The sequence below is a fragment of the Erpetoichthys calabaricus genome, chromosome 14 (genome assembly GCF_900747795.2).
Source record: "Erpetoichthys calabaricus chromosome 14, fErpCal1.3, whole genome shotgun sequence".
NCBI classification, from domain to species: domain Eukaryota; kingdom Metazoa; phylum Chordata; class Cladistia; order Polypteriformes; family Polypteridae; genus Erpetoichthys; species Erpetoichthys calabaricus.
In genome coordinates, this window is record NC_041407.2 from 20,386,642 (window position 1) to 20,410,508 (window position 23,867).

A 23,867-nucleotide genomic window follows, 5' to 3' on the forward strand; every position below is an offset into this window, starting at 1 on the left:
CAAAGCAGTTTCTAGGCAGAGGGGAAAAAAAAAAAAAAAAAAAAAAAAAAGACGACAGCTTCTAAATAAGTATCAGGCCCCACAGTTTCGGAATAACTTAACACCAATCGGACTCCAGACAACAGAAAATTTAGTTATTTCATAGTAAAAGTTATGTGGTTTTATGCTATTCTTACAGTAATTTAGAAAAGATGTGCATACACCCTCAGGCACTCCAAAAAAATAAAAGGACAACATAATCTGCTTTTAAATCTGTTAGCGAGTCTTCACATTTGCTAGGAATAGTATGCCACCTCCTGTCCAAAATGGTACACATATATGCTTTATTTAAACTGAACACCAAAGACAGAAAAGAAAAATAAATGTATAATATGTTCAAAAAGGCCCTAAGATGTTTACAAAAGCAAATGAACAAAAAAACGAGCAGAAACAAAATAAACTTTATATTAAAAACAGCCCTTAAAATATATATTTTAAAAAGACGTATTGCTGTTTTTTTGTTGAGTATTGTCAAATTGTTTACATGTACAGATACTCTTTGAAGTCGACATATATTTATATATACACTATACTACCTGTAATAAAATGTGGAAAATGTGTATTCTGTTGCTCTTTTATCACATGCTTTTCACTTTCACTGTTCACCTTTATACATCTTGCCTGAAGAAGGGGCCTGAGTTGCCTCGAAAGCTTGTATATTATAATCTTTTTAGTTAGCCAATAAAAGGTGTCGTTTTGCTATAATTCCGTCAACTCCACTGAAAAGCCCAGAAGGGAAAACTGCAGTAGAAAAGGTAATTTTAAGAAGCCAGAAAACTGCCAGTAACCAGTAAACTGTGCCTTAAACACCGGCCAAGTGGGCTACAACATAACCACAGCAATGCAAAGCAATTTACAGTAACATCTTTCTCTGTCCTCAGAAATAGGAACACTAATCTTCTTGCACGCCTGACAAGTGATCTCCTGCCAGTGGTAATCTTTCTGACATGTTTGGTAACTATCTTACCACAGGACCGGATCTTAATTCCCTTATCCTCTGATCTTCCACTGTTAGTGGTGTGAAGATTAAATTTTATCCAATTAACCCTACCTCCATCCTCACCCTTAGCCCTAGTCTGCCAGGTTAATCAAGCGGATGTCTTGGAATCCGTCACACAAGAGGCAACAAGCAGAAAGCCTTGTATTTTAAGGCTAATTATAAAAGTTCTGACTTTTTGTTCAAATATAAAAAGAGATGAGGAGCTATAAAGAAAAGCACGATATTGGTGTGTAGTTTGGGGGGGGGGGGGGGGAGCAAAAACACATTGCTTAATCTTCTAACAATGTATTGTTTCACCAGTAAATCTCTGACCAAGTAAAAGGCCTCAAATGCCTTAGATTACCCAAGTAGGACTAATTCCTCCAAGACCACACATTCTGTGCAATTTTTCACTTTAAATGATGTTCTGCAAGGCCGATTTAGTAATGCAAAATCATGTGACAAACATGTTACAATAAATAGCTTGTCTTTGATCAAACTACATGTAATACAGATACTTTGGTGTGAGGGAATCTTAGACCACACACTAAAGCTGCATTTCTGTGTTTTACATCTGCTTCTTCAGCAAGCATGTACAGTATGTCCCTCAAGAGGGATTGTAACAAAGACCTTTTGTCCAATTCATTGTAACCCTGCAGTACTTGATACAATTCATTCTTAAATAATACCATCAATAGTACCCTTACTGCTTGCAAGAAATGAAATCTATATATAGATATAAAATGTTATTAGTCAACCGTTTTAGAACACCTCAGTTCTTCCAGTTTTTCTTCAAATTTAATCAGCGGAAATGCAATAAATGACCTAAAATGGTCAAAATGTTAGTAGCAAACTGTCAGAGGATTAAAATTTTAATTTTAGGTTATCAAAAACTGAAAAAAAGGAAATTTCAGAATATTATAAATGGTCATTCTTCAGGGAACAACTAATAGGTTACAACCTACACAAGTTCTGCAGCAATTAAAGCAAATGAAGCCTTGCAAGTTGCAGCAAACAATTTGCACATGTTTCCCCAACTTGTGTTGATTACTTAAAAACCCTCCATCTAAAAGCAAAGTTTTGACTGGCAGCGTAAATCATATTCTAATAGGTTTGTTTGTGTGTTGACTAGTCACACAAAAACAGCTGAAAAAATTTTAGTGAAATTTTGCATTGGTCCAACTTAATAGTGTGCGGTACACCAGTAGCAACGAGACACTAGTAGAAATTTGCCAACCTGGAGTAATTTTCATTTATCCTTTTAACTGAGGTTTAGCACATTAAGACGTTGCCTTTGCTAACAGTCGCAAATGTGATGCACTTGCTGTATTAGCGTGGTGGGGAGTGAGCATTCCGTTACCTTCTGACACAACGTGGCATATGATGGTACAAATGGGGAGATGGAAAAAGTCAGCAAAGAATAAACAGTGGGCTTTCTCTGTGAACAAGGAAGGGCCAATGCAACGTGGCACTTGGCTATAAATGAGGTTCCTTTAAACTCCTTAACATTGCATTTTATTACAAAAAAAATGTAAAAAGTGTTGCATTTTTTTGGCACAAAAATTACATTTTTATTAAATCTCAAAAGTATAATAGAAATAATAATAATGATGAATAAAAATAATATGAAATGAACAATAATAACAGTTATAATAATACTACTAATGATAACAAAAACAGTATATAATCTCAAAATTAGTCCTTTGTGTGGTAAATCTTAAACCATGGTGAAAGACACAATCCAACCTCACAGTCGGGACAACAGCGTTCTTCTTTTTGGATTTTCTTTCCATATTGATCAGTTTTAGAACAGCACACTGCACAGGTACAAGCTGGATTCAGATTTTTTTTCTGTTGGAGGTATATAATCAATAAAACTGTCTACCAATAAGACGCTCTGGATTGATCTGTGATGTGCTGGGTCGACTGTGTCTGGATGATGTGTGGCAATGATTAGTTCTACAAGCTGGCATGTAAAGTTTGCACGAGATAGTTTTGACAGCTTTTCGTTTGTATAATATGAATGCATTCCAAATGGACTGTTACCAGATGACAAAATACCTTTTTATCGTATTTCTTTTGTTGCTTACGCATAACAGTATAAAAAGTCAACTCTTGATTCACATGATTTACGCTGCCCATTGTCCTATTGTAGTCAACCACAGCTCAAGACTTTGTAAGTTGCTTGTTGCGTTTTTGCCTGTACAGTGCCCGTAGCTGCATTATACACAGCTAAGAAAACAAACATCTTTCTTGTCCTTCCATTTTGGCGCAAGAATTTTACCCTTTTGCCAAACTACTAGTATACCTTGCTGTAATTTAGCTCTGGCAAAGTCTTCAGGCATGACATGACGGTTAGGACACACTGTTCCACATGCCTCAGTCTTTGCAGCAAGATGTCACATAGCTCTGGCGAAGTATACAAATTGTCCATGGTTACACAGGAACCTTGATCTAGCAGAGCATCTATCAAAGCTAGCACCAATGACGTAGCAGTGCCGAAATACTGATTGTCCCTTTCCCGGTGCACAGAACCGAATTCCAAATGTATCCTGTTTTAGATTCACAAAGCTTGTACAGTAAAGCTTTATGCCAAATCTTGCTCTCCCTTATAAATCATGAGACTTTCATCGATGCTGACATCACGGTCCGTCACAAGTAGGGCCCTCCAGACTGTCCTGTTTCACTAATATGTGGGTGAAGCCGCAGAAGATGGCTAGTTGATAGTAAAAAAAAAATAGTCTATACCAGGGGTGCTCAAAGTCAGTCCTGGGGGCCGACTGTGGCTTCAGGTTTTTGCTTCAACCAGATTCATAATCAGTGACAACTGATAACATAGGTCTCAATTAATTAGCAGGTATTTTTTTTCTCTTCTTTTATCCTACATTAAGAAAGCACAGAGGTATGATTTTTATATTTATAAGACATTTAGAAATATTTCTGCTTTTGCAATAGATTTAAATGCTTAACTCACTTTTAATGACAATTAAAAACGAGCTGAACAGACACCCAGGCAAACAACACCGAATCATGAAAGGCTGCAACTACTTTAGCGTCAGACCCACTAATTAGAAAACAATGGATTATTTCAACAATTAGAACACCCGGAAAAACAGAATGAACATCAAGATAAACAAATGAAAAAAAAATTATGTTATTCCCATATAACTGCTTAGTACATTTTAAATTTTATTTTACTACCAAACTTAGTTTTCTAATTTCTATATTGTTCCCAAAACACAGAATCTGGGCAATAACTGTTCACTTAATTAGCCCAGGATTCCAAATAAAAAAGAAGCAGGTTGGAACAAAAATCTGCTGCCACAGGGGGTCCCCAGGACCGACGTTGAGAACCCTTGGTCTATACAGTACACTTATTCACAGATTTCATATCTTTTTAAAGGTATCTGCAAAATATAAATTATTTCTTGATCAGTTCAAATTTTTTTATTTTGAAAAAATAGAGTTAACGATAAATTCATTAGATCAGCTGCCTCAAATTACTCTTTAGAAAAAAAACAATTAAAGTATATTTATTTGTTGAGAGAGAGGCATTTAACTGGCCGTGACAATGACATTCTGACCCTTTGTTTCAGTTGACCACTCTGTCCAGGTGCTCAAGATGTTTTGCATTTCTATCACAAATAATGTTATTTGTTCAGGGGTTTCATTTGTATTTTTCTATTTTATTAGGCTTTGTTATCTGTTATTCTAATGCAAAGCTTTTTGTTTCCTGTATCTTTTTTATTGTTTTATGCAGATATTATTTTGTGTTGTGTGTTTGATCTTTTCTCTGCTTTTTTTCCTGTTCTTCATTCTAAAATGTTGAGAAGTGCTTTGAGCATGGGAAAGATGCTATATAAATACTTTTTTATTATTGTCATTATTATTATTTATTTATTCGGCCTTATGAAAAGAAACATCACAGTAGAACTACTGACCGTTAACCTATAAAAGTCTGAAAAGCAGATGCACATGGATTATACTGTGATACATATACCGTAACCATGATAATTCTTAATTATATCATGACATAAATTTTGGCCATACCTCCCACCCCTAGGTTGATGAAAGGACACCATTATCAGCATGCACAAAGTTTTGGATCAAACAAAGCAGGCTCTCATCTAAGATCACAGGTACAGCGTCACCTTCTTAAATTATTGAGATAATGATTAGCTTTAGAAAAGTTTAACATAGATGTAGTGGCTGTCATTCCTGCCTCACAACACTAAGGTCTGCATGGAATCTGCATGTTGGTCTGTTATTACTAAATCCTCAGCAAGAGCCATTCATCATGCCCATGGAATTTGGTCAGTGGTTTGTAAAGCGTCCATCTGTTTTATCATGGTTGATTTTCATTTTGTCAATATTTTTATCATGTGAGTGCACAATGTGTCAAAGAAAGTGTATAATGGAGCGTTCACTGACCCTGTGAACTAAGTATCGACCTACAATTTGCTTGGCTCTACGAAAAATCTATAGCTTTAATAGAAAAATGCAACATAGTGTAATCAATTCCATTCAAATTTATGGTTATCTGAACAAAGCTCAAATACTTGTGTGTGCTTTTCACCACTACGCTGCCAATCAATATGACTCTCCCTTGACAAGTGATGTAAAATAACAAAGAACGTAATAGGTGAAAAGCAGGTGCCACTTGGGGGAAAAACAATCATATGATTTTTAGCATGCATCTATTCGTTGTTAAGGGCCATGGCAGAGTACAACCTTTGAGAAGAAAAAAAAAAAACAGAGCTACAGAGACAAATCTTTGGAAATTTTGAAAACTTAATTGAATCGGAGTATTGCCAACACTCCAACCAAGATATCAATTGCTAAGAGACAAGTAAACATGAAACACACCCTTACAACAAGAAAACATTACGAACAACCTGTTTAAAAAAAAAAAAAAAAAAAAAAAAAATGTAAAGGCCTTAGTTTTCATGTTGGTACCCTTTACCTCCATTATAAAAGACCAGTAACGGCGCATGTGGAGTGAATACACTTGACTTGAGCATTCATAGTTTTCATCCTCTTTCTCTGTACGTTTAGTATTCATTTGCTCAGAGGTTGATGCGCTTGATGCTTCGTGAGCAGCTCTGCTTTTCCCACCCTAGCGGCCCACTCCTTCTCTTCTTTCGTCGACATCTTTTCGCGTTAAAACTGATTAAGTCAGTGTCTATGTTGCAATTACTTAGTACGTTTTCAGTAATTTCTCACTTAAGTCTTCAATATGCTTCAAGAACGGTTTAAGGTATATATGAAGAGGTAGGGGAAGTGACGGCGAAGGTGGTAGGGGTGAGAAAGGCGCCCATACACATGCGGCACACTGCTGCGCGCTGCCAAGAGTTGATTCTACGATAAAATAACAAATATAAAAAAAGAGGAATAACCTTGGAGGTCAATCATCACCCTGAAAGCGGATAGTAGACGTCACATAGTATATGTGTATGAAGTTTCAGGTCAACAGGTCAAACGGTTTGCAAGCTACAGGTGATTTAAAATCCTGGACAGACAAACGAACAGCCACAGAAGCGTATTATATAAGAAGACAAGAGCAGGCTTCATGCTTCACTTTAGAACATTTCATTTTAGAATACAATCTCATGTGATAAATTAACATACCACAATTGTGAAGAAATAGCTTTGACTTACAAAATATTAAATTCAGCATCTACACTAAACCAGGAAGTACAAAGAGGTATTCATGGCTTCAACCTAACAAAGAGATCCACCAATTATAGAATCCAATCCAACAGAAAAAGAAAAAATTACCAACTCATGATTGAAGAGAAATTGATAGTTATCTGAGCCGTAATGTAGATAACAGTTGGGACACTAGCATTTCAGCCACCAATGAGAAAAGGGTCAACATTATAAAAAAAATTATAAAAAAACAAAAAAAAAAAAAAACAAATAAAAGTTGCTTTCTTACCTTAAACCATTATGCAAAAACACCCGCACAATGCCAAGGACTTCAGGTAGTATATATGTATATATAAAAAGATATATCCAAAATGGCTTAAAACTGAGTGATCATTCATGTACACACCACACAGGGTCAATTTAGAATCAGCAATTACCCAAACATGCATGTTTTTGTAGTGAGGGAGAAAAAAAAAAAAAAGATATACCCAGAGATAAATCCCACAAAGACACAAATTCCAGTTCCACACAGAGCAGCAGATACAGGTTTACCACACAGGACACAAACCTTTTGACTCATGTTTAACAATGGAAAAAAGAACAGGATTACCTATAAAGACAAAGTATGTTACAACTACAAAATTGATTGAAGATAAATTTTACAAGGAGTGTTTTAAGCTAATTTAACTGTAGTATAAACACAACTGATTTGGATCAATATGTCCCTCCTTCAGAGGCAAGATCAGTCTGATACAATAGTATCTCATATGCCTTAAAGCTGGGTCTTCTGTCCCACAATGAGCTGCAAATTCTTCCCTAGGGACAGAAAAAGTTCTTTCTAAACTCATGTTAGCTTTCCTATTGTCTCAATGTGAGGAAGTAAAAAGATGATGTGAATGACAGAATAAGTGAAAAATAAAGGCTTCTAAAGTCTTCTTCACAAGTGTGTGCCAACTTTTCTAGGTTATGTCCTTGCATTTGACTGTAAAACAGTTATTACGCTGTCATAAAGTGCAATTGTTCCTCTGATTCAGTACAGATTCAGCTTCATATTCATGTCAGAAGTTTTATAAAATCATACCAGATATTTTCAGAAATATTAGACTATAAGGACAGGACTATAAAATATAATATAGCAGTAAAACACTGCTCAAACAGACAAAAATGGAAGTAAATCTTCAAATTTTCAAAAATCAATGCAGACCAACAACAAAAAAAAAATTGCAAAACCTTTTTTAATTTTAAAAAAGTAGAAACTGCACCTGTATTGTTCTTATTTACCAGCATACTGTAGTCACATTTCCTGTAGCTCCTATGTTTAAAGTATAACACAAAGAACTTTACATAATATTATCACATGCATGTCTAACGTCATTCTAGGTATACCATAAGCAGGCACTCATTCCATTTGCTCAGGAGCACAGCAAAGTATGACAACTCGCCATGCAGTACATAATATGAAACCCAAACCTCCTAACTAGAACAGCCATACATGTTCTTAATGCACAGAAATAAAATTAAAAAAACAAAACATTAAAACAGCATCAAGTAAGCAAGTAAACTTTCATATCACCTGTGCCATGCACTGCTACCATTACCAAGGAAACAATGCTGCAAACTTTAGTGGAACAGAGGAACTATATACGGAAGGGTAGAAGAGACTTTTTTTTCTTAAGAGACTGTGGTGCAACACAATCTGGTTTGTACCTCCTGTCATCATAAGTGCTAGTCCTCCCGAGCGAACATTGCTGTAGGCGCATCAGCTACACAAATTTGCACAGCACCATGATCACCTGGGGGTCAATCAGCTGATGCTGGTGACTCACTTTCATTTTTGACTGAGTCCCACAAGTCAGAGTCCAATTCAGCGATAATATAAAAAATGCCACCCTTGAAGTATTTTGCTTTGTGCATTTGCTTCACTATCTCGCTGGATGTCTACGCCATTTTTGCCATTGTTTACTCTTCACTACTCACATGTGCACAGGAAATCTCTGTCAAACCAACGAAGCTATCTTTCCTTCAAACAAAGAGAGTCAAACTAAAATGTAGCGGTGAAGTTCGTCAACATTAACAGTTAATTACTGCTCTCAACCCATTCTGTTGACCAAATTCGACAGCTGCCCTGAAAGAGTTAAGGCAGACAGAGGGTATTTAAGTAATCAACAGAAGTTGGGGCACCTTTGCAAATGGTTTGCTTCAACTACTTTAATTTCTGCAGTAAATCAGTAGGTTGTAACCAATTATTTGTTCCCTTGAGAAGGCCGATTTGTAATATTCTGAAATTTCCATCTTTTTTGTTTTGCTAACCTAAACTTAAAATTTACTCACCTTTTCATCATTTTAGGTCATTCATTGCATTTCTACCAATTAAGTTTGAAGAAAAACTGGGAAAACTGATGTGTTCTAAAACTTTTGACCAGTATTATAAACCTCAAGAACATCTAGAATAAATAAAACTGATAACAAACGTGCTACCGGGCAAACACAGACAATGACATCAATAGAAATACCCTCTCTGTGGCATAACACAAGACAAGTGCCTAATGTCTTTGTACACCGTTAAACACAGAACTGTGGCGATCTTTTATAACTCAAAATGGCTCTCACCATCTGTAAACAACTAAACAGAAGTTACTTATATTAAGGAGTAACATTAAATTTCTTAAGATAATTCCAATAAGCCATATCATTCATGTTTAATACAAACAGGATATCTGAAACTTATTGGAGTACAAACTTTTAGTGACTTGGAAGGATCCCTCCACTGTGCACAATATCATCGCCTATGATCTGTCAAAAGGTTTCTCTCATGACCAGCGAAAGAAGTGAACATGACAGCTGTTCTCATGCACTTCCTACTCTTCCTAAACAGGGTAGTCGTGGTCACATAGGTCAATGAATGAGAAGAAATAATTACTATTTGGACAGATCTACCTACTGTAGTGAATGTCACATAGATTAAAGAGATTTGAGCAGGATACAGTAAAAAATGTCAATCCGTTTGTTTTAACCATCCTGGAAAGGATGTCAGCTCACTCAAGGGTGTATACTATAAACTCAGGATAATTTCTTGTGACTGGGCACCACTGTTTCTTGCAAGGACATAGCACACATTTGATCAGTGAAGCAAGACATTTAATAAAAGAAATAAATCAGAAGTCAGCTAGTTTTAAAAGTGACCTGAACTTTCTAACATGAAATGTTACAACATTTGAAGTGTACAGAACAAAGAGAACTATATGAATAAACAGAAAGTCTTGTAATCCTGGTAGTAATATACTTGACAAAAATAAAGACTTTTAATTAAAAAAAAAAAAAAATTCAGACGTGAGCATCAGCAGGCTTTGCCCCTAGGAACCAAGTTACACAAACTATTCAAAAACATTTCAGTAACAATTTCTAGCTCTGATGCTGATGTTTCTGACCATAAAATAGGGTTGCAATTGACGAGAAGAATTCATAATTTATTGCAGAATTATGGTATTTGAGGGTTTCCCTAGAGTGCCTCTTTCTCTTCCACAATTTGGCTCAAAAACTCATCAGAACACGGTCATCCCCTAACAGGCTTAACTTTCGATTTTGGTAGTTTTCTATCCAGCCGTTTTAGCTCTAGACCATCCTCAAGAAACTGTGACACAGAGACACACACACTCATCATTGAGATATCGATGTCTTCAGTATCAGGAGACCCTAAAACGTCAAGACCCAATGAAAACCTGAGATCGAAATTTTGATGCATCTAAAGCTTTCGCTCTGCACCCCATACATAATAGGTTATGGTGGGGGAGGGCGCAAAGCAAAAAATGGGGGGTGGGGGAGACATCAAAGAGTCTAGAAAAAAAGATGGTAATGATTTTACTGGTCCTTAAGAGTCTGCTGTTTTTTAAAACGGCTAAACTCAACACTGTTAAGCAAAAACCTTTTTTCTAATTGATAAATTTTATTTCTTGTCATTCATTCTGACATTGAAATTTAAAGGAATAATCCACCCAAAAAAGTTATCTCTCTCTATTATTTAAAAAATCCTGTGACGAGACAAGACCTTTTACAACAGATTTTTCCAAGTCCCGCGAGATGAGGCTATTGCCAAGAGATTTTGTCAAGTCCTGCCCCTCCACTCAACCATTTTCAAACATGTTTATGGTCCACTCAACTCTCATTCGTGTGAATGCTCTTGTCAGACACACTTGATCAAAGCACCAAGATGTCATCTTGACTGAAGAAGGGGCCTGAGTTGCCCCGAAAGCTTGCATATTGTAATCTTTTTAGTTAGCCAATAAAAGGTGTCATTTTGCTTGGCTTTTCTCACTATAATGTAAAATAATTAGTTCTATTATGCATATGTAACAGTTCCCACGAAAATAATCTGTTTAAAATGTTCATCCTCTTATGGGGGTTGGCGAGTGAAGCGAGCAAAGCCCCTAGTATATTATGTGTGTGCATATATATATATATATATATATATATATATATATATACAGTCATGAAAAAGTTTGGGAACCCCTCTTAATTCTTTGGATTTTTGTTTCTCATTGGCTGTGCTTTCAAAGTAGCAACTTCCTTTTAATATATGACATGCCTTATGGAAAAAGTACTATTTCAGCAGTGACATTAAGTTCATTGGCCGACAGAAAATATGCAATATGCATCATAACAAAATTAGACAGGTGCATAAATTTGGGTACCCCAACACAGATATTACATCAATACTTAGTTGAGCCTGCTTTTGCACATATAACATCCTCTAGACGCCTTTGATGAATGTCTGGATTCTAGATGGAGGTATTTTTGACCATTCTTCCATACAAAATTTCTCCAGTTCAGTTAAATTTGATGGCTGCCGAGCACAAACAGCCTGCTTCAAATCATCCAATAGATTTGATGATATTCAAGTCAGGGGACTGTGACGGCCATTCCAGAACATTGTACTTCTCCCTCTGCATGAATGCCTTTGTAGATTTCGAACTGTGTTTTGGGTCCACTGTTTTGTTGGAATATCCAACCCCTGCGTAACTTCAACTTTGTGATTGATGCTTGAACATTATCCTGAAGAATTTGTTGATATTGGGTTGAATTCATCCGACCCTCGACTTTAACAAGGGCCCCAGTGTCCCTGAACTAGCCACACAGTCCCACAGCATGATGGAACCTCCACAAAATTTGACAGTAGGTAGCAGGTGTTTTTCTTGGAATGCGGCGTTCTTCTTCTGCCATGCAAAACGCTTTTTGTTATGACCAAATAACTCAATTTATGTCTCATCAGTCCCATCAGCACTTTGTTCCAAAATGAATCTGGCTTGTTTAAATGAGCATTTGCATACAACAAGTGACACTGTTTGTGCTGGGAGTGCAGAAAGGGCTTCTTTCTCATCACCCTGCCATACAGATGTTCTTTGTGCAAATTGCACTGATTTGTAGAATGATGTACAGATACACCATCTGCAGCAAGATGTTATTGCAGGTCTTTGGAGGTGATCTGTGGGTTGTCTGTAACCATTCTCACAATCCTGTGCATATGCCACTCCTGTATTTTTCTTGGCCTGCCAGACCTGCTGGGTTTAACAACAACTGTGCCTGTGGCCTTCCATTTCCTGATTCCATTCCATACAGTTGAAACCTCTGAGACAGCTTTGTGTAGCCTTCCCTTAACAATCTTTGTTTTCAGATCTTTAGTGTGTTGCTTTGAGGATCCCATGCTGTCACTCTTCAGAGGAGAGTCAAAGGGAAGCACAACTTGTAATTAAATATCTTTATATCTCATGATTGGACACACCCGTCTATGAAGTTCAAGGCTTAACGAGGTAATCCAACAAATTTGGTGTTGTAAGTAATCATCATTGAGCAGTTACAGGCATTCAAATCAGCAAAATTACAAGGGGACCCACATTTTTGCACAGCCAGTTTTTCACATTTGATTTAATTTCATACAACTAAATACTGCTTCACTAAAAATCTTTGTTTGGAAAACACCGCAGTACTCAGATGTTCCTAGGAAATGAAAGACATACCAAGGTTATCTTTTTGTTGAAAGTACAGTAAATTATTATGCAAGCTGCAGATGAATAAGTATATACTGTATGTAGGTTTAGCTTGTCACTTTCCTTAAAACGTGCAAAATGAATGCTTTTCTTTTTTCTAAAATACGGTTAAATATCTACTTCTGGAATTATCAGCATGTACATTGTGACGACTCTAGAGGGCATAGCAGCCACTCAACCTGACACAGACAGATGCAGGAGGCACATTTATAAAAGCACAAGCTTTTTAATTTTGTTTCTTCACTTGTGGGCAACAAGTGAAGCCACAACAGTCACAAAGCACAAACAGCACACCTTAAACACAATACACTTTCTCCTCCACAGCAAGCTTTGTCTCCCTCCTCCAGACTTTGGCTCCCCAAGTAGTGTCTGCTGACTCATTACATATGTTACCCGGAAGTGCTCCAGGTGCTTGATGAACTACTTCCGGCAGCACTTTCGGATGTGATGAAAGAATCGCCCATACGGGTTCAGGAGCAGCTGTAGCACCCCCTGGCAGCACCCACGGATCCCAACAGGGCTGCACCAAACTTCCAACTCCCATTAAGCCCTGCAGGAGTCCTAGGCACCGCTGCAACCCAGGGGGGCTGCCATCTAGTGCTTTGGCCATGTGGGCAAAGACACCGGCCATTCCCAAAAACATAAACCCAAAGACTCTTAGTAGTGACTTTTTACTTGAAGACACCACCCCACCCCCATATCATTTGTTGGTCAAGAGCCCGGTCTTCAGTTCAAAAAAGACTGCTCCATGAGTACTTCCTCTGCTATATAAACGGATGTCTGACAGGAAGTAGCTATTCATTATGGACCTAGCTTCTGAACAGGATAGAATTCCACACTCCCGGAAGCTTTTCTACGCTGCAAAAACCCATAATACATCAGGTGAGGGGTTTACCCTTTATTCTGCATAACCTACTTCTCCTTCCATCCAACAGGACATTAAATGGGGTGTCCTTGAGAGCCTCAAATCTTCTTTAGCATCCTTTATAAGTGTAATAGCTGGCAATTTACCAGAGGAAGCTCATGATGAAGCTGTGTGTTGCTTGTATTTGCGCAGCTGTGATGTGAGTGAGAGAGAAAAAAGCTACACTTTTATCAGTTCAGGCCAGAGAGGTGAATACATGCAATCACATTAATCAGAAGGAAAGTGTTAACAAACAAACAAGTTAATCTGTAACATTTGTTTAAAAAAACAAAAACTCAACAACAACATTCAGTTAGAAAAGTATATGCAAATACGGTACATTATAGTGGGATATGCATTTTTGGCCACACTGCCTACTGCTAATGTGAATTTTACTTCTGCACATCATCTAAAAATGGTTTTAGAAATGGGCAAAACAGCTAAACACCTTAGACTTGCCTTTCACTTAGTTAAATCCTATGTAGAAAATTACACTAAACAGCTTTGCAAAAATTTTAAAAGGAAGTCAGGTTTTTTTGCTACAACATCCCTCACAACAACCACCAGCATATTCCCATCTAAAAGACTGCTAAACAGAGTGTATATTGTAGGAAGGTTCATAAGACTCTATCAAACCTAAAATAGCCAAAAACACAAGGGAATTTTTTCCTTAAGCCCTGTAACTGATAAGACAAAAAAAGTAAAGCAAGCAGTGCTTTTCTATTAAAATTCAAAACATTCTCGGTATCCATGATAGAAATAAGGATGTTAAGGTTAATAATAAGCATATTGTCTAGAGTTACAATCCTTAATACAATACATATTAAATTGACTTTATAAAATACCTAGAGGCGTTGGGCTCTGTACCATCATTCTTGAAAGACATCTGCAGTCTTTTCTCTTGGGAAAGGAGATCGTCTAGTAAATTCTGTCTCCTGTCTCCTTCAGACTGTATTCTGATCACTTAAAATTAAGGCATCAGTAACTGAGAAAATGTGAAAGTCACAAAAATCACTGCAACAACTTTCATTTTCAACATGAAACTTTATGGAAAATGAATTCCAACTAAAACAGCATATACAGTACTCATTAATCAGTACTGTAAACCAAAAGTGGTTCACTGGATTGAGAAACTAAATTTCAAATCTTTGGAAACACTGCCACCTACTGAAAGGTAAGCAAATCAAGCAAAACGGAAACTTCAAGGATTTCCATTTTTATAACAGCATGAAATGAGGATGTTTATGAACTGACAAAACTATGAATATTCAAAAATAGTAGTTTTTTAAAAAGAATATACAGTCAAACAATACTGTGAATTATACAGTGTCATGCAAACGTTTGGGCACCCTTGCTTAAAATGTCTGTTACTGTGAATAGTATAAGTGAGCAGAAGAGGAACTGATCACCAAAGGGCAAGAAGTTAAAGATGACACATTTCTTTAATAGTTTAAGCAAGATTATATTTTTATTTCCATTTTTCACATTGAAAAAATACCAGAAGCAAACGTTTGGGTACCCTGACATGGTCAGTACTTTGCAAGACCCCCTTTGGCAAGTCTCATAGCTTGTGAATGCTTTTTGTAACCTGCTAAGAGTCTTTCAATTCTTACTTGGGGTCCTTTTACCCATTCGTCCATCCAAAAGGCATCCAATTCTGCAAGATTCTTGGGCCATCTTGCACGCACTGCTCGTTTGAGATCTATCCACAGATGTTCAATGATGTTTAAGTCAGGGGACCGCGAGGGCCATGGCAAAACTATCGGCTTGTGCTTCTTGAGGTATTCCATTGTAGATTCTGAAGTGTGTTTTGGGTCATTATCTTGTTGTAGGTGTGATGTCTACTTCCATGTTTGCTTATTTGCTGGTATTTATTTGAATCCATTCCTTCCTCTATCAATGACATGTTCCCTGTGCCACAGACTACAACACAAGCCCAAAATTAATCCACCACCATGCTTAAGAGTTGGAGACGTGTTCTTTTCCTGGAATTCCTCTCCCTTTCTTCACCAAACATGTCTTTGCACAGTGTGGCCAAAAAGTTCCATCATGACTTCACCAGTCCATAGGCCTTGTTTCCAAAGTGCATCAGGATAATGTTTAGATGTTTATTTGCAACTTCAACTGAATTTTGTGGCTAGGACACAGTAAAGGTTTTCTTCTGCTGACTCTACCATGAAGGTCCTATTTGTTCAGGTGTCCACCACTCCAGAGTCTACTAAATCTTCCTGAAAGTCTTTTGCAGACAAACAGGGTGGGGGGTTATTTGCCTTTCTAGTAATCCAACAAGCAGTTCTTTCAGAAAGTTTTCTTGGTCTCCAGACCTCAACTTGACCTCCACCGTTCCCGTTCACTGCCATTTCGTAATAACAATATAAACAGCTAACTAAAACACTTTGCTATCTTCCTGTAGCCTTCTCCTACTTTGTGAGCAGATATTTTATTTTCAGAGTGATAGGCAGTTGCTTAGAGGAGCCCATGGCTACCGATTGTTGGACAAGGTTTGAGGAGTCAGAGAATTTATACAGCGTTGCCATTTGCATCACCTGGTGTTTCCTAACGATGATTGTGAACAAGCCATAGCAATAAGGAGTTAATGAAGGTCTGAGACCTTGGGAAATGTTATCTAAGGCATCATATCTTAGGGGCCCAAACTTGTGCATGGTGCTCCTTTCCTTTTTTCTCTGTAGAGTTTACCGAAACAAAAACAATACACTAATCTTGCACAAAATGCTGAAATGTGTCATCTTTAACTTTATGCCGTTTGGTGATCAGTTCATCTTCTGCTCACTTAAGTACTCACAGCAACAAGACATTTTAAGCAAGGGTACCCAAACGTTTGCATGCCAATGTGTAAGCCTCCATTTTCCTTTAATATTTAATGATTTTATTACAATGCATCCATGGCAGATTGGTACATCTTATTCATACAAGATACCCTCTCCCAATTTATGAAGAAAAAAAAAAAAAGAGAGAAAAACTGAATACGAATCAATTACTAAGTAGTGCCTGGTGCCTTGTCCTGGGTTTTGTACCTGCCTTGCATCCTGTGCTAGCTAGGAGAGGCTCCAGCCCCCATCCATGACCCTGGACTGGATAAAGTGGGTTACAAAATGAAATGGCATGACACAGTAAGGCAAAAAAAAACATCCAAAAGGTTAGCTAATGTTCATATTCAATAAATTAAGAACAAAACTAATGCATGCCTGCCAAATTCAGAAACGATTTTGAATTGATCCACATAAAACAAATGTATAGGTCTTTTACTTTAACTAAAATTGGCCCTACTGTGCGGTTGGGGTGTATGTGTGTACACCCTGCGATGGACTGGCGTTCCTTGCTCCCTATGCTAGCTGGGATAGGCTCCAGCAGACCCCTGTGACCCTGTTTAGGACTAAGCAGGACAGAAAATGATGGACTGACTGACAAACTTATCAATTTTACTTTGGTACTTGAGGATTTATTTTTTTACAGCTAATTAAGACAAGATAGTATGCTAGTAGTCTAGTGCAAGTTGTGACATTAGATAATTCACTACACAATAATGTCCAAGAGCGTGTTATTCAGATGTCAAAGGATTATTGTGAAGCTTAGACTGACGGAAAACTAAGATTTTGTTCAAAGGTCTAAAAAGCAAACATACAACCCAGCGAAGAAGATACTTAACTTCTTTCACAAGCGAAGCCTTGAGCCAAACACATTCTGGCTCCTAGAAATCAAAATAATGTGCGCACTGTGCAGTTCCTAGTTAAAATAAAAGATATTTCATCCAGAGTGATGGAGAATGCATTTAATCTGGAGCAGACTTCCATTCATCATTAGAAAAATCTAATTACAATGGTCTTAGATTACATAAAGGTGCGTTCTTTTGAAAACAATACTTTAATTTGGAAATATAGTTTGTTAAATATGCATATAATAACTTCTACAGAAGCTAGTGTGGAAAAGTTTAGAAAGTTTATAATGTCGAAGAAGAATGTTTTGGTGAAAGGTTGTATGTGAGGCATAGCTTGTCAGTGGATGCAAATTTGGCAATATGCAACTCTGAAGAGGTCCCAATTCCAAAAATATATTTGGACATTACATATTAAAAATTGTGTATTTCATTTTACCCAACTTAATACAAGGTCACAGTGGACTAAGCACCATCCATATAGCCTCATGCACAAGACCAAAATGAACAGTTCATGAGATGGCTGGGCATCACTGATCCACACTCATACTGGGCAAATTTCCACTAATTATTCAAACAAACATGAATACCTTTGGAATGTGAGAAAAAAATCAGAAATTGGCAGTTGGGTTTAAAAATGGAGAGCCATTTCAAATTCAATAATGAAATTGACCAGATAAATAGATAGATACAGACAGACAGACATGCTGAAAAAGACTGCTACTCTCGGCGGCGCTGGAAGTCATTATCTTTGATATTAACTCAAGATGCTTTTTTTCACATAGAGTATTTCCATAAATACACACAAAAGAACACCTCATTTGCAGCTGGTTGGTTGTTAACAACATGCTGCATATCACATATACTGTAGAAACTTACTCGAGAAAATCTGAAAAATAAAGGATACATCTGCCTGGAAGAGTTTAGTCTCAGCAGTTGCTCCCTTAGTTGAGTGATCTGTTGCTTCAGTTTTTGAAATGAAGCTTTGAGTGTCATAGTGATCTATAAAGGCAAACAAAATATTTTAATAAATGAAAGCTTATTTAATTATAAACAGCAACATATCTAAAGAGTGCCATCAATCCATATCATACAATTAAGGATTTAATAAAAAAGACAAACATGATATTTTTGATAATTATACACTGTATAGTGAAAAGCTCCCTTTCAGTGGCACAATTTTAATTGAACGGCAGAAAAACAAGAGGATGGATCAGGTAAGGCAAGGGTGAATCCTGAACATCAGCAAGCTATATAGGTTAGGTTGCTAGAGAAAAATGACATATTGCAAGTTACCTTTACTGTGCTTCCATTTGTCCTTTGTAACCTGTTTCGTTCCTGTATATTTTCTGCAATTTCTTGGGCAAGACGACATGTAGCATCATAATTTTGCAGCCTGAAGCAAACAAATAACAGTAATCTATGTTACTCTAAAAGCCATCAAACTCTAGTAAGTGGCCTCAATTTGGAAGGTAATATAGCAATGAGGAAACACACCTGAGGTTTGATTCTTTTACACGGTCACATTCAAAATCTAGACAGTAGATGGCACTGCTTCATCACAACAAAAAACAACAACTGTACAGTACAGACAAAAGTAACAGAACGTCTCTTAGTAGGCACAATATATTGTGACAGTTACCATTTTAACACATTTTTACACAAAAAAAAACATTTTTTTAAAAATTCACATTACACTGGGGTTGTCTTCAATAAAAGAACATGCGTGACTTTTACTTGTGAGATTGGTTACTTACTTTGAGCTGGTTTTGTTCAATTTTTGCATTAATATTGACCTTGCTTCAAGCTAAGCTATATATATATATTAAATAATATCCATCCATTTTCCAACCCGCTGAATCCGAACACAGGGTCACGGGGGTCTGCTGGAGCCAATCCCAGCCAACACAGGGCACAAGGCAGGAAACAATCCTGGGCAGGGTGCCAACCCACCGCAGATTAAATAATATATAATATATAATAAATAATAAAACTGCAACTTGCATTTATAATACTATTTGTTGTTTAGTGGGTCAAAAAAAACAAAAAAAAAAAATCGTCCTTTTTTAAATCCAGTTCGCAGTGTCTGTTTTCGTGGGCACGATTGCTCGACCGCAGGGAGTTGATGAGGTGATTGGGGCGAGTCGCATCTGATCATTCTCAATTGCTTCGTCGGCTTAGTGTGGCGTGTGAATAAGGCACTGAGCCCACGGACGGAGACGTATATTTATGGGCCGGCAGGATGGGGGAAGGAAAAAAGAAAAGATAGAACACAAGGAGGTTAAAGAAGGGAAAAGGCAGTCATGGGAGACGATCCAGACACCAGGAAGTAGAAGGCAGCACGAGCTGGGGCTCCATGAGGGAGTGTAGGCTTAGGCGATCTAGGGGCTGGTTCACCCCACTGAGTAAGCGTGTGGAGTGGGGCGAGCGAAATGTAAGACCTCCAAATGGATCTGAGGAGTGACTGAGTGAGCACAAAGGAAGACGGAAGGTGTGCCGACCTCGGACGGTCTGGCTGCGCAATGTGGCGGCAGCCAAAACAGGGGTTGGCAGAAAGCAGTTCATGATGGAAAGGCTCCGTCAGCAACGGCAGTGAAGGGTGAGCCGTGGAGACAGAAGGTGGTGTGCTGTGATCGGGCGAGGAGAGAGACTGCATTTTAACGGATATATTTATTATGGATTTTATCCCCACATTTCACTGGCTTTATGGATTTGCTATTTATTTGGGTACTGTATTTTTCTGAACACTGTCCAAAGGACACTTTTGGTTTTACTTTGACTGTTTTTAACAAAAGCACTTGAGCACTTTCCAACATCCCCTGGCTTCAATGAGATTTCTCAGCTCATCTCGGTCATAACTATCGACGGTGTTGGTTCAACAGACTCCCATGTGGGAAGAGGGAGTCTGTAGGGGACCGGCACCGTCACAGTATTACACAGTAACCAGATACATTACACAGTATTGAAAAAAAATAAATAAATAAAACAAGTACAACTTGGCTTGCAGTATTATCCAGTAGTATAGAAACAGTATTCATACATTTGAACATAATGCTCCACATCCAACCTTTTAAAACCAAAGTATCTACAGATAACAGACACAGCACCTTTTTTCGTCAAAAGTTCTTCTGTGTTATCATGTTCAACTTTATCGTCTGCTACAGCTTCAGTTTCAGAATGTTCCCTGTCCATTTTCACTGCTCAATACCTCCACTAACACATGTACTCTGTTGGATGCATATTTTGCAGTGCCCCAGTGAAAAAGGTCCCCCTTAAACAGTTTCCCGCTGCGCCACGTTCTGAATGTTGCTTAGGCTATTTAAACTGGTGTTCCGGTATAAGAAAAATCCATATCATAACAAAAATAATAAACGTTTTTTGGTATGAACCGGTATACCGCCCAGCACTAGTCCTAAGTAAACAAAACTGTACAACTTTACTGGCAGCCAAGCACAGTCTTCTCCTCCGTTATATACATGGCAAGCATGCAAGCATGTTGGTTTTGTTTTGATATCTCAGTTCATTACATCTCTGTGGTAATCAAATGTAGTAACTTTTGTTATTACCGAGACAATATTGGTACGAGCAGTGAAAAAATATAAATGTCATTACTTTTTGTTATTTCTGATATAATCATATTAAAGGAAAAGCAAAACATAATTTCTCCTTACATATACATCTATATATTATATATACATCTATATATTGTGATATGTGGCCGGCTTGTCATTCCGGCCAATACCCCCAGGCCGCCAGGTGGAGCTTTCCCTGCAGCATGGACATGCCCCGAGTTCCAGCAGGGACTCATGGACTATGTAGTTTTTAATGCACAGCCCTGCTAGATGCCTTGGGGACCACCAGGAGTCGCTGTAGGGAAGCCTGTCGACTCTTATATGCCCTATAACCCGGAAGTACGTCATAATCCCAGGACAGGAGAAAACGGTGTACTTCCGGGGTGAAGAGAAGGACTGTTTACCCTGACCCGGGAGGAATAAGGACTTGTGGGTTGTGCCAGGAACCACTTCCGGGTCAGGGAGTATAAAGGACTATGGGAAAGCCCAGTATGCCGAGCTGAGCTGGGAGGTAGGGTGGCGACGTGTCTGGGAGTGGTGGTTATTGTATTGATTAGTTGTATATGAGTGTTATAGAGTATAGGGTGCTTGGTGCACATATTTGTCTAAATAAAAGTTATAGTTGGACTTTTATATGGTGTCTGACGTCTGCTCAGAGGGTTCAAGGGGTCACGGAGACCTTAATCTCTCACAATATCTATATATATATATCTATATCTATATATATCTATATCAATATATACCTATATCTATATCTATCTATATCTATCTATATATCTATATCTATATCTATATATATCTATATATATATATATCTATATATATCTATATATATATATATCTATATCTATATATATATATATCTATATATATATATATATATATATATATATATATATCTATATATATATAAAACATAACAAACTGAGGGCACCGTGGCGGATGTTAGCAGATTGCTGGCCAACCACAAGCGTTACCTGGTAGGTAACCACCCTTACAATCAGATTGTGACACAGACTTAGAATGCCGTGAATATTATATATATATATATATATATATATATATATATATATATAATCTCATGGGTGCTCCCTGCATTGAGTCTGCATGGGTTTCCTCTGGGTGCTCCAGTTTCCTCCTACAGTCTGAAGACATGCAGGTTGGGTGAACTGGAATTGTTACACTGGCCCATGTGTTTGTGTTTGTTTGTGTGTGTGTTCGTTCACCCTATGGCAGACTGGCACCCTTTCCAAGGGACTGTTTCGGTGCTGGGGCCGATATTGGCGGAGATGGGCTCCATCTACCCATGACCCTACCTGGGATATATGGGTTAAAAAAATGGATTGATAAAGATATAAGGCCTGTCAAAGCAAACACATATGATTAATGATTAATTTTCAAGGGTATAAAGTATTTTTCCTTAATCACCATAATATACACCCTTTGCTATTTCAGCCAATGGTTTTAAAATTGGGGACCACCACAGCCTTGGGCAGTCTGTCATGATTTAAAAAAAAAAAAAAAAAAAAAAACAATTCCAGTTTTAAATACTGTTCATTTAAAAAATAGGCAATTTAAACACATACAGTACTGTCTGACATTGAACACTGGTGAGCTGTATGTTAACCAGCAGTTTAAGTATGTGAGCCAGAACTTCTCATGGTAAATGTTCCACATTCAACAAGTCCTAACAGAAATAACTGTTACACACACAATTATAGATAGATAGATAGATAGATAGATAGATAGATAGATAGATAGATAGATAGATAGATAGATAGATAGATAGATAGATGATAGATTGATAGATGATAGATGTGAAAGGCACTATATAGTAGATAGACAGACAGACAGACAGACACTCAATACATCAGGCTCTCTAATACTCCATATGGGATTCATACAAGGGCATTCCCAAAAGTAAGGTCTCCTATTTTTTTTTTAGAAATACAAACAACCATTTTCTATAATGTTTACATCATTTTAAAGGTTAAAGACTTATTTGTTTTTCTACATAATTGCCATTTCGGTCGATGCATTTTTGTAGACGCTGTGGTAGTTAAAGAATGCCCATGTCATACCAGCTCACCGCCATATCCTTCAGGAAGCATTGAACCTCATCTTTCACCTCTTCGTCCGGGCAGAATCGCCTTCCGGACAAATGTTCTTTCAACTTAGGGAACAGGCGGTAGTCACTGGGTGCCAAGTCCGGACTATAGGGTGGGTGGGTGATAAAGTTCCAACGGCCGATCTTTACACGTTTTCCTCAACCTTCATGACTGTCTCGTCGGAAATTGACGGTCTCCTGCACGAACTTCGCACTTGGCGGTACCGTTCGACGGGAGCTCCATTTTCAAGAGCTGCCAAGCCAAGATTGAGCATCCCAGCGAAGCCGCACATGCTTGTTTGGAAGTGGAGGAAGCACCAATCACAACAATGTGGCCAACAGCCATACGAACAGTTTCTCTACGTCCCCACCGCTTTGGAGACCTTACTTTTGGGATTGCCCTCATAAAAGCAGAGTAATGTTTGATACACCATCTGCTGGAATGTTGAACACAATGTATTTTATTATTAAAAATGTTTGAGATGCATCTTTTGTAATGACAGACACACTGCAACTGGACGGACTAACCTTTTGTTAAAGTGTATATATACATATATATCCACACACACACATACACTGTATACAATTTGCATTGCATAGAAAAATTTACATTTTTATAATTCTTGTGCATTATACAAAAAGTCTGAAAATATTTTTCTGTGATATCTAGCATTTATTAAAGGTAAATGTAACACTTGTAATGGTCAGCTGGGACCTTTGCCTAGCCGGCATGTCTGGAGAGTGGAAGGGCCGGGAGAGGAGCAGTATCTCCCCTGGAACACGAGGGGGCAGCCGTCTTGGTGGATGTCGGGGCCACGGGAACAGAGGTTGGAGGCTCAAACCTGTGAGGACCCACAGCCACCGCCAGGGGGTGCCGGGACATTTGCTAAGCCCTGGACTGCA

The 23,867-nt window shown here is 37.8% G+C and overlaps 1 protein-coding gene across 1 annotated transcript in view; it reads right to left on the reverse strand.

Annotated features, from left to right (window-relative positions):
* stx8 (syntaxin 8) overlaps window positions 1–23,867 on the reverse strand; it is a 164,454-nt gene that overhangs the window by 116,460 nt on the left and 24,127 nt on the right. The window contains exons 2-4 of the mRNA XM_028818637.2: window positions 18,582–18,681; window positions 18,193–18,287; window positions 14,458–14,568 (exon numbers count right to left, since the gene is read on the reverse strand). Of these exons, the coding sequence (XP_028674470.1) occupies window positions 14,458–14,568; window positions 18,193–18,287; window positions 18,582–18,681 (306 nt within the window). The remainder of the gene's footprint in view (window positions 1–14,457; window positions 14,569–18,192; window positions 18,288–18,581; window positions 18,682–23,867) is intronic.